General features: G+C 43.4%; 1 protein-coding gene across 1 annotated transcript; it reads left to right on the forward strand.

The window, feature by feature from the left end:
- On the forward strand, positions 1-1,092 carry LOC149315708 (P2Y purinoceptor 1-like). The gene has a single exon (XM_089518514.1). It carries the CDS (start codon positions 1-3, stop codon positions 1,090-1,092), a length of 1,092 nt encoding a protein of 363 aa, XP_089374640.1.
- Positions 1,093-11,464: the final 10,372 nt, after the last annotated feature.

Raw genomic sequence — 11,464 nt, forward strand, 5'->3', positions numbered from 1 at the left:
ATGGAAGGGAAGGGTGGAGCCAGAGTCAACCTGGTCCTCAATGCCAGCCTTGCCCCCACCTTGAAGGCCGAGCTCCTCCTGTGCCCAGTGAACACAGACTTCACCCAGTGGTTCCTGCCTGCCTTTTACCTAGTGGTCTCCCTGATGGGGCTTCTGGGGAATGGGCTGGGCTTGTGGAATCTGTGCCTCACCTCTCGGAAGAGCGGCTGGAACGCCCTGGGTGTGCTGGTGTGCAACTTAGGGGTGGCAGATTTGCTGTATGTGATTACCCTGCCCTTCCTAGTCTCCTACTATCTACAGGGCCGGGTGTGGGTCTTTGGCCCAGGCTGGTGCCGCTTGACCCGGCTTCTCTTCCATCTCAACCTCTATGCCAGCATTGGCTTTCTGACCTGCGTCAGTGTCCACCGTTATCTGGGCATTGTTCACCCCCTGAGGATGCTGGGCAGATGCCAGACCCTCAGTCCATCCATTTCCCTCAGCATCATGGTTTGGGTTTGGGTCATCATCCAGCTGTCTCCGGATTTCAGCTTCAGTAAAATGGACCAGGCGGGGGTGAGGTGCCATGACACAACACACCATGAGAACCTGGATACTTACATGCCATATAACTTGACCATCACCGTAACCGGCTTTGTTGTCCCTTTCCTCATCATCACCGGATGCTACTGCCGTGTGGTCATGGTCCTTTGGAGGAACCAAAATGTGGACCCCGTCCTCAAGCGTAGGAGCATCACCTTGGTGGTGCTGGTGCTGGTGCTTTTCTCGGTCTGTTTCCTCCCCTATCACATCTTTCGGAACCTGAACTTGCAGTCCCGCAGGTGGCAACTCCAGGGGTCCTGCTCTCAGACTTTAAGGAACATCTATGTCTCCTACCAGGTGACCCGAGGCCTGGCCAGCCTCAATAGTGCCCTGAACCCTCTGCTGTACCTGATGGCCAGCGAGGACCTTGTGGTGCGATTGACAACTTTTGGTCAAACCATTGGACGGGCCCTGAGGTTTCTTTGGCCAAGCCAAGCCCAGCGGCACTTGGGTCAAAAGAAATCAAGCATTATTCTGGAGGAGGAATGTGCGGAGGTGTCAGATGATCTTTGAGCTGATTCCTTCTTTTTGTTTTCCACCTATATGTGTGTGTATGCGCTTTCCCTGTCATTTGTTGATGTATGGTATACCCATAAATTTCATAGGGTTTTCTTAGGCAAAGAATACTCAAGAGGTGGTTTGTCATTGCCTTCCTCTGACTTACAGCACCTAGTATACCTTCATAGTTCCCCCATTCTAGTACTAACCAGGCTTGACCCTACTTCACTTCCAAGATCAGATGGGATTTGGTGGCTTCGGGGTATTTAGCACATACTCATGTCCACATCTGCTTCACTTCTTTGCAATATTCTTTCTCTCAGAGATTGAAAAAGTGACTTTTGAGGAGTACAGGTCTCAGAATTCCTCCAGTCCGCATAGTTACTATGGAATTCTGGGAATTGCCAGCCAATAAATACTTCTCCCAAGCTCTGCTTTCTCTTTGAGCTGAGGCAAATCCTCTTTGTAAAGAAAGCTGAAAAGTGATAAGATGGAGTCGTGTTTGCCGGTAGGACTGAGGCAAATCTTTGAAGCACTACATAAATGATCAAAAGCTGTGAGCAAAGATAACAGTGGGATGAGCATGATACTTGTGTGTCAGCAGAATAGAAGAGATTATCAAAATGTAATATTGCTGAGTTTGATAACTCTCCACCTTTATACAGTTATTTGTTCAGTTTGACAGCCCTGCACCTGCTTATTCATGATATCTTTTTTTACACTGATTTGATAGCCAAACACCTGTCTGTTCCATTGTATGCCTGTTCTGTATGGCTGGAGTCCTCTGCATTTAAAATCAGTTTTTTTAGCAGCCTAGTGCACAGAACTGCAAACACTTTAAGTATATATGTGTGTAATATCACTTGTTTGCATAGGCATGTGTGTGTGAGGGAGAAAGAAAGAATGAGGCGGTAAGACTCAAAGGAGAGGGGATATCCAGATGCCTTTAGTATAACACCTGTCTATCTGTAAAAATGTCTATTTCTCATTCCTAGGGATAGCAAGGCTATTTAAAATGGCCATCAGTATTAGTTTAGGATTTGATATTTGTCTTGACATTTCCTGATCCCCATTCCCTTTAGGTTATGAATGAACAACACAGACATTTAGAAACAAAGGTGCTGTGTAAAAATCTTTGAGCAATAGAAACGTGTGGCTTTGTTCTTGAAAGATACAGTGTCACACTCCATGAAAAAATATAGATAGTGTGTTCTGAAATATGTCTTGGAGTGACTATATTAGGTAATGTTGTTTAATGACTATTATACTTGTCCCTCCACATTTGCTCAGGTTAGGGGCACAGGACCCCCATGAATGTGGAAAAACCACAAATAACAAAAATACTATGTTTTTACCTCTCTAGGAATCTCTAGGTCCTCCAGTGCAACTCTGTGGTCAACCTCTGCCAGACATTGACCATAGAATTGCACTGGAGGAGCTACAAATGCTTAGTGGAGTGTTCTCTATAGGAATCTCTAGGTCCTTCAGGGCAACATTTCATTCAAGTTGACCATACATTTGTACTGGAGGACCTAGAGATTCCTAGAGAGAATATATTAATCAAATCAGTGAATAATCAAATCCTCAAAAGTCAAAGCCGCAAATGTGGAGGGACGAGTGTAATATAAATGTGATGATGATGATGATGATGACAATGACAATGGTTCTAGAAACAGATAGCTGTACTGCTTTTTTAAAATAAATTCATACAAATTCTTTTGTTGTGTATAATAAGATTTAAAGTCAGAAATTAAAGGTGCAGTCCTGTGATCCAGAGACAGTGTCCCGGGGCAATAAGATTGATTAGATCTTCTCTGTGGAGGTAATCAACAATGATCTCCATTCAGAGAGGGAGATGCAGATTCCCATTTCTGGTCCTTAACCAGGCTTTTAAGTTTCCTCACAAGACCAAAAAGAAAAGGAGGAAAAAGTGTTTTTGGCCTCTAGTACTGACAATGAACTCACTTGAACTATGGCTCCTCAGTCTCCAAATCCCTACCCACCAAACCCATCAAATTGGAGAGGAGGTAGTCTAACAGTAGTTCCACCTACTGCTTACAATGCAAAGGTTTCTTTTATACTGGTGAAAAACAAGCCTCTGTAAGGACAGGGCTGAAGAACAGCTTTAGCAAGAGGATGGAAGAATATGAGACTTCAGCATTGAGACAAATCATCTTTCTGCTCCTTTCTTCTTTAGATTGTACACTAAATAAGTTTTGTGGTGGTTACAGACACACTAAAGAGGCTGCACTTAGGATAAACTAGTGAGTACTTGAGAGATGTGCTGTCATAAAAAGAATTAAACTAGGGACCTCTAAAGCTAAAGTTGATAATAAGGGCTGACATGCCATTAACCTGTGTTCTGCTGAGAAAAAACATAGCAACCGCCCAGGAGCCCTTTCACAGTAACTAACTATAGTATTGGATTCCACTTTAATGGCTGTAGCTGAATTCTATGGACTCCTGGGGTTTGTAGTTTGGTGAGGTTGTTGTTGTTGTTGTTGTTGTGTGCCTTCAAGTCATTTACAACTTTTGATGACCCTAAGGCAAACCTATCATGGGTTTTCTTGGCAAGATTTGTTCAGAGGGGATTTTCCGAGCCGTTGACTTCCCCTGAGGCTGAGAGAGTGTGACTTGCCCAAGATCACCTAGTGGGTTTCAAAGCCAAGCTGGGAATTGCCACACTGTACTAAAACTCAGTGGCTGAGAATTCTCAATATTCAACCTCACACTGCAGTTGTAAAGTGGAATCATTGGCCCGTTCCGCACGGGCCTATAGTACGCGCTTCACACGTACTAGGGTTAGAAAGGGGCGTCACTTCCTGATGCCCCTAACCCTAATACGCATGGAGCACGCACAAAATGGTGGCGCCCATTCCACACAGGCGCCGCCATCTTGACGTAGTGGACGCATTGCATCCATATGTCGCACAGCACAAATGACACCGCGAGTGCGCCATTGGCACCTCGCAGCATCATAACCGCACCACGAAAAGAAGCACCATTTTGGGGCTTCTTTTTGCTCCGTGAGGGAGTTGTGCAGTTTGGCTGCTGCGGCTCCCTCGCGGAGCAACCAGCAGCGCCGGCAGACCGCCGCTTTTAGGCGGTCTGTAACGCTCCATAGTACTATAAATTTGCAGTGTGAAAGGGCCCCAAAACAAGACACAGCTGAACGTCACAGCTGAATCCAATGGTCTGGGAAGGGTTGCTTTCTTTTATTAGAAGTCTTTCTACCCTAGAAAATGCTATGTTGTTTTATATCTTCCAGAATCAGTTTCTTTTAGAACTGGGAAAAGTTGATTGGGGGGGGGGGGGGACTACAGGTCTTTGGGGAGCTATAGTTAAAGTGTAACATTTGAAACATTTTTTTTAAAAAGACCTCTTCTGTTTTTATGTTTTAGGTTGATAATATTTGTCTCCTAGTCTTTCCTGAAGGAGTTTGGAAGGGGGATACATGGGATTATTCTTTTTTGTTTTTCCTTCTTGACAATAGTTTCATGTAATACATTAGACAGAGAGCGAGGGAGATTAGCTTGAAGACAGCCAGTGAGTCGGAGTTATATTTAGTGAAAACAGACTGAAATAAATGAGACTTGTTTTAGCAATGATTTCAGTGGATCATATTCAAAGTGTGACTGAGTTTTGATCCAACCCCGTGAGTATACCTTTCTTGGTAATAATAATATCAAAACAGATGAAGCAGTAATCAGTGTTGATGTGACTAGATGGAGGTACATGAACCTTTGAATTGGGTCCAGCTCTTCAGAATACAAGGTCACTATTTATCAGCTATTTTGGGACAGAGAACAAGACAGCATACTAATGCACAAGTGTTTGGTATGACAGGGAAGCAGACACAACGCATTTTAACCCTTCATATACCTTAATCAGGAACAGATTACCTATGGGTATAAAGATATTTTTTATCTAACCCATTTCATTTGGCAAATATTCAGCATTTTCTTTCTAATTCATAGTTTTAAAAGAGCAAACAGGGTCCCAGTTGAAATACCTAAGATTCAGAAAGACTGGCTGTCCTGGGGAAATTATTGCTTTACTGTTTTATCTCCACATGTGAAAGATCAGGCAACATTTTGAGGACTGCTTGGCTTCAAGGACAGAGAAATGACAGAGGTTCAAGGCAGATACACTCTGTGCTTGGCATGCTTCTGGTTCAGTTTTAGTATTCAGAGCAAGGCTTCTTAATAAAGGTTTATTGTTTTTAATTTGTACTGTTTTAAATTTGTTGGTAGCTGCTTTGAATCCCTATATCATCAGAAAAAAGAAGGAAAGAAAAAGAAGATAAAGATAAAGATGATGATGATGATGATTCCATGAGTGGTTGTTTGGGGTTTCACAAGAAATCGTGATCCATTTTACAAAATAAATATTTTTTTAACCTGTGGATATCATATTTTTTATTGCAGAGTTCCTTGAAAACTGAAAATTATTTCAAGGATATTTCCATGGTAAAAAAAGGATGAACTAGATCATCTCTCTATTCATCCCAGGTCTTGAAGGTGATACATAAAAAGGAACCATATTACTCATTACTTTTCTTTTTAAAAAATAATAAGGGGGCTATCTTGTTTGTTTGTTTGTTTGTTTGTTTGTATCCTGCTCTTTTTCCAGGACTGGGACTCAGAGCGGCTTCACAGTATTAATTTTTTTAAAAAAATAAATAGTACAATAAAATAAAAAGTACATTGAAAAGAATTTTTAAACTGGTCCAACATCGAACATCCCAGCCTGTAATTATAGTAATTTCCTAAATGCCTGTGTGACCTGCTGGCGGAAGGCCATCAAGGAGAGAGCCGTTCTGATCACCCTGGGCAGGGAGTTCCAGAGTCTAGGGGCAGCCACTGAGAAGGCCTTCTCTCATGTCCCCACCAACCGTGTTTGTGATGATGTTGGGACAGAGAGAAGGGCTTCCCCAGAGGAACTTAGAGTCTGGGCCGGTTCATACCAGGAGAAACAGTCTGCCAAATAGTGTGGACCTGAGCCATGTAGGGCTTTGTAGGTAATAACGAGGACCTTGAATTGTGCCCGGAAACAAACTGGCAGCTAACGAAACTGTTTCAACAGGGGCATTGTATGGTTTTTGTAATCTGTCCCGGTTAATAGCCTGGCAGCAGCTCTTTGAACCAGCCGAATTTTCCGAACACTTTTCAAAGGCAGCCCCATGTAGAGCCCATTACAGTAGTCCAAAAGGGATGTAACCAAGGCATGTACTAATGTGGCCAAATCTGGCTTCTCAAGGAATGGGCGCAGCTGGCTTACAAGTTTTAAATGTGCAAAAACACTCCTGTCACAGCAGAGACCTGGGCCTTGAGGTTCAAAGCTGAATCCAAGAGTACCCCCAAACTACAAACCTGTGTCTTCAGGGGGAGTGTGACCCCATCTAACACAGGCTGGATCTGCCTTCCGACTGACCAGGAGCACCTCTGTCTTGTCTGGATTAAGTTTCAACTTGTTTGCCCTCATCCAGTCCATTACTGAAGACAGGCACTGGTTTACGACCAGGACAGCCTCCTTGGATTGAGTTGGGAAGGTGTAGTAGAGTTGAGTTTCATCTGCATATTGATGACACCGCACTCCAAAACTCTGGACAACCTCTCCCAGCAGTTTCATGTATATGTTAAACAGCATAGGGGACAACACAGAACCTTGAAGGACCCCACAGGTCAATGGCCAGGGGGTCGAACAGGAGTCCCCCAGTACCACCTTCTGAGTTCTCCCCTCCAGGAAGGAACGGAGCCACTGTAGAACAGTAATAATGATAATGATGATGATAATAATAATAATAATAATAATAATAATAATAATAGGATTTATTTATATGCTGCCCAATCACTGGGAATCCAGGTGGCTTACAACAGAGGGTATAATAGACGGTTCTCTGCCCTCAGGCTTACAATCTAAAAAGACACAACACAAAAGGAGAAGGGAATGGTGAGGGGGGGAGGGGATCAGGTCCAGCATTCTTCTCTCCCTCTGAGGCCTGGACCAAGGCAGATGGACCGGAGGGAGGGCTCTTCTTCTCCAAGTACCCCCAAGCCCCATCCCAGAGAGGAGGTCTAGAAGGATACCATGATCAATGGTATCAAAAGCCGCTGAGAGGTCCAGGAGAACCAACAGGGACATACTCCCCCTGTCCAGTTCCCTGCATAGGTCATCCACCAAGGCGATCAAGGCTGTCTCTGTTTCCTAGCCAGGTCTGAAACCAGATTGAAATGGATCTAGATAATCCATTTCATCCATAAATCCCTGGAGCTGGGAAGCCACCACACGTTCCAAAACCTTGCCCAGAAATGGTAGGTTAGACACTGGCCGATAGTTTTTCATTATTGTGGGATTCAAGGATGACTTTTTTAACAGAGGCCTCACAACAGCCTCCTTTAGGCAGGATGGAATTCTGCCTTGTTGTAGGCATTGATTACCTCCTTTACCCATTCAGCCAGTCCTCCTCTGGCCTGTTTAATAAGCCAAGAAGGACAAGGGTCTAAGATACATGTGGTGGCTTTTACCTCTCCAAGGATCCTGTTCACATCATCAGGCTGCACAAGTTGAAAAGCATCCATTAACACTGGACTGATAGGAGCCAAGGGTACATCTACTGACACTGTATCAACTGTAGCATCTAAGTCGGAGGAAATCTGAGCAACTTTATCTGCAAAATGCTGTGCAAATTCTTCACAGCGAATGATTTCTTTGCTGCCCGCATTGCCACAGAGTAGGTTTTCAAATAGGCTCTAGCCCGTGTTCGATCACATTCACTCTGAGTCTTCCGCCAACATCACTCTAGTCTCCATCTTATTTGCTTCATTACCATCAACTCCCTGGAGAACCATGACATTAACTCTGCATTTTAAAAAAGTAACAAGAAACATTTACCTATTATTTCAGAATGGTCCCCAAAAAACAGAAGGGAGGAAAGTGTCGTGTCTTTTTAGATTGTAAGCCTGAGGGCAGGGAACCGTCCAATTAAAAAGACTGTATGTACAGCGCTGTGTAAATTTACAGCGCTTTATAAATAAAGGTTAATAATAATAAATAAAAAGAACAGAATGGAAAGACTGCAAAGGATAGCACTGTAAGGCAGCAGACAAAAACATTACTGGTGGGGCATATTTTGGGCATGTTTCAATTTTACAATGATTTTAAAATAATTTAAAAGCAATACTTTAGCAACATGCAAGTAATGGGTAACAGATTAGTTTCAACAATCAACAACATTTTTGAAAAAATAGTGCAACACTATATTAACTTACTTGACAAGCTTACATGTGGTAGGTTGAACTGCTTCAAGCATCTTGTCCACCTAATCCGGCCTCAATAACTGGAACCTATCCCATAAAAACTAACCAGATAATGTACTGGCCACCTCCCTAGGCTCTGTAACAAGTGTGGGCAATGATTTGACCACAAAACAGGGCTGAAATCCCCCCTAAAATTAGATAATTCTCCATCAGCCCAATGGCAAGAAAGAGATCCATGGCATGTCCTGTATCATGTGTTAGACCAACTGTGTGCTGAGACACCCCATTGTTTTAATCATAGCTGTGAGGTTCTGAGCTGGCCCTCATCACGACAGCTTCAGTTTGTGTATTGAAATCCCCAGAACCACAGTCCTAGGTTTTTACAACACAACCTCCAAGACCACTTCAGTCTGCTCAGGCAAGGACACTGCTGGGCAGCAGGGTGGGCAGTACACCAGCAGTATAGCTGCTCTCTCTAGCCCAACACTAGGTAGAAACCATGTAAACTCTGGCACCTAGATCTGTTTGATTGTGGCTTGAGAAGAAAAACTGGGACCTGGCCTAGACGTCTGGATACACAACAACTTCACTTGAAATAGGTCAAACCCAACTTTTATTTGAAGTATGAGTAGCAGCAATGACAGTACTTGTTTTGTTATAATAGGCTACTATAATTATTGACCTCATCAACAGGATAATTGTAACACTGATAAAACTAGAAAGATACCTATAAGTTTTTTTAAAAAGTCCTCTTCCTTCCAAAATCTTTGTGATAGCAAAAGCTTTGGCCTTGTGGTTAGTAAAAGGGCTCAATGATATGAGCTCCCTAAAATTATGATTGTTAAAATAAGGAAAAACTGAGTATTGCCATATTGAATATTGCTAGAAGGAAGAAGAGAGAACATGCCAATACTAATTCCAAAAAAACCTAGAATGTATACCAGATATGACCAAAAGGAATTGCAAAGTCTCAATCCAAGCTGCTAGAATGGCTCTAAACTTTCTCTCTACTTGCATTAGTCTTGGGTTTCAGAGCATGTCATTTCTAGAGGAGATTGAGCAGTTGTTATATTTACATATCTGTGGGAATTTGTGACCAGTGGAAGATGGACAAATATCCTTTCTGGGATGGAGTATTGTTTTAATCAATTGTAAAATGAGCCCCACATCTAATGTCATGGCTCATATTATTAATCAAAAATAATTTAGAGAGATGTTTCCACCTTCCTAAGAGAGGGCCAGGCAGTTACCACCAGTTGGTTAGTCCAGAAAAGTAGAGTGGATCTAAATTCAAAGTTATTATTTCCTACAGATGTTCTTGAGTTTCAGATGCTGCTGGCTCTGTGAAGATCTAAAAATGGAGAACACTTGTAAGGTTAAGCAATGCATAGTCTGAGTAGATAAAATGGGAAGATGTCTCACTTCTGGATTTCTTAAACTGATTATGAGATTGGACTAGCTGGCATACACAGCTTCTTTCTCTCTCTGTAACTCTGTGAGTAACAACAACAATAACCTTTATACCTCGAGTCTAAAATTCACAGAAACTGCTATGTTTCTTGGAAATGAACTGCTGTAATACTTAGTAGCCTGGGTGGTGTTAAACTTCATGAACATTACTCATGCTTGGAGGCATAATCAGAGCCTCATACTTCTCCAGGATCAGAATGTCAGCTTGTTCCACTATTATGCAGTAGATATTGTTTCACTTCCATTATCCTGTCTCTTTATGCTAGTTTCTCCAGCTGCCAATTCTCAAAATAATCATCAACTTCTGCAGTCTTCCTGGGACATTCTAAAACATGTTTTCCTGCATAGCAGTGATCACTTTCAACCTCATTTCAGTAGGTCTGTCGTTTTAGTCAATAACAAGAGGGAAAACCTCCCCCTCAGCTCTCCAAAACTTCCAACAAGTGGTTTAATTTATAAGGAAATATTTTAGGCCTTCTTCAGGCAGAACTTCCTTCAGGAAGTTGTGCCACATTTCACACATCAAGAACTAGCCCAGAAGATTTTAATCCTTGAGGCAAAGAACAAGATGATATCTCTTCCAATTTCATGTACAGAAGTAGATTGTACTGGAACGGAATTGAATCTTAATTCAATATGGGCCAGTGGACTCCTGTACATCCAAGGTTCACTGGCTCGCTTAGTATCCACAGGGAAGGTGGCATAGCACAAACAACTATGCCCTTCAGTGTTGTTCCACTTTCCCATCCAGAGCCTGAGCTGGATGCCTTGCTACCTAAGGGTGAACATGGCAGAGAATCTGGCCCTGTGGCAAACACTTCCAAATACTGTTTAATATTTGGGAGCCACTAACACATAGACTGAAATCCTAAAATAAATTTACTATCGCCCCATTGATAATAGAGTAGAATCGTATATTTAAACAGCCAGTTTATTGCTTCTGTAATTTTTCCAGGACTGCAAAGACAGCTTCAACCATAGAGCAGTGGTAGAATATTTGCATACTTTTGCTTCCAGAAGAGCCCAGGGCAGGGAGAGGGCAGACCATAGGGCACATACAACTCTGGCAGTGTACAGACTGCCCCTTTGGGGCAGCCTGCACCCACCCCTTTCCCCGATGGATTGGGGCCTCAGCTGCCACAGTGGCAGCCCTGAGGCCCCAATCAGCCGCTTTTCAAGGCCGCAGGAAAGCGGCAAAAGGCCATTTCCCCACGGCTTGGAAAGGGGTGTCTTTGGGGCTTCATGCACCCCGACAGTGGCGGGGAACAAGAGAAAGGGGCTGCTCGGCCCCTTTCTCCTTTGTGTCGCAGGCGCAGCTGTGTAAAGGCTGTGCCAGCGACACAAACAAAGGAAGGAGCTCTGTTTCGGAGCTCCTTCTGGCGCTGCTGAAAGGGCGCCACAGGAGCCCTTCAGCAGCACAAGATGTCATGACGTTGTAATGGCGGTGCCCATGTAGAATGGGCACCACGATTACAACGTACTAGGGTTGCGGGGCGTCTGGAAAGGACACCGCAAGGCAACCCTAGTACATGTGCAGACTGACGCAAAGCGCCGGTCTGTACAGCACCTCTGTCTTCTCAGATTTTATTGCCACTCCCCAAGGTACTGTTGCGTGAGGGAGATGCCTCATTCTGTCTAACGATAACCTTTAGATCCTA

The sequence above is a fragment of the Sceloporus occidentalis genome, unplaced genomic scaffold, assembly GCF_023333645.1.
Source record: "Sceloporus occidentalis isolate IW3139 unplaced genomic scaffold, rSceOcc1.0.p SCAF_3, whole genome shotgun sequence".
Classification (NCBI taxonomy): Eukaryota; Metazoa; Chordata; class Lepidosauria; order Squamata; family Phrynosomatidae; genus Sceloporus; species Sceloporus occidentalis.

Excerpts from the sequence above, each read along its gene's own strand:
- LOC149315708 (XM_089518514.1), top strand. The coding sequence starts at position 1 with ATGGAAGGGAAGGGTGGAGCCAGAGTCAACCTGGTCCTCAATGCCAGC.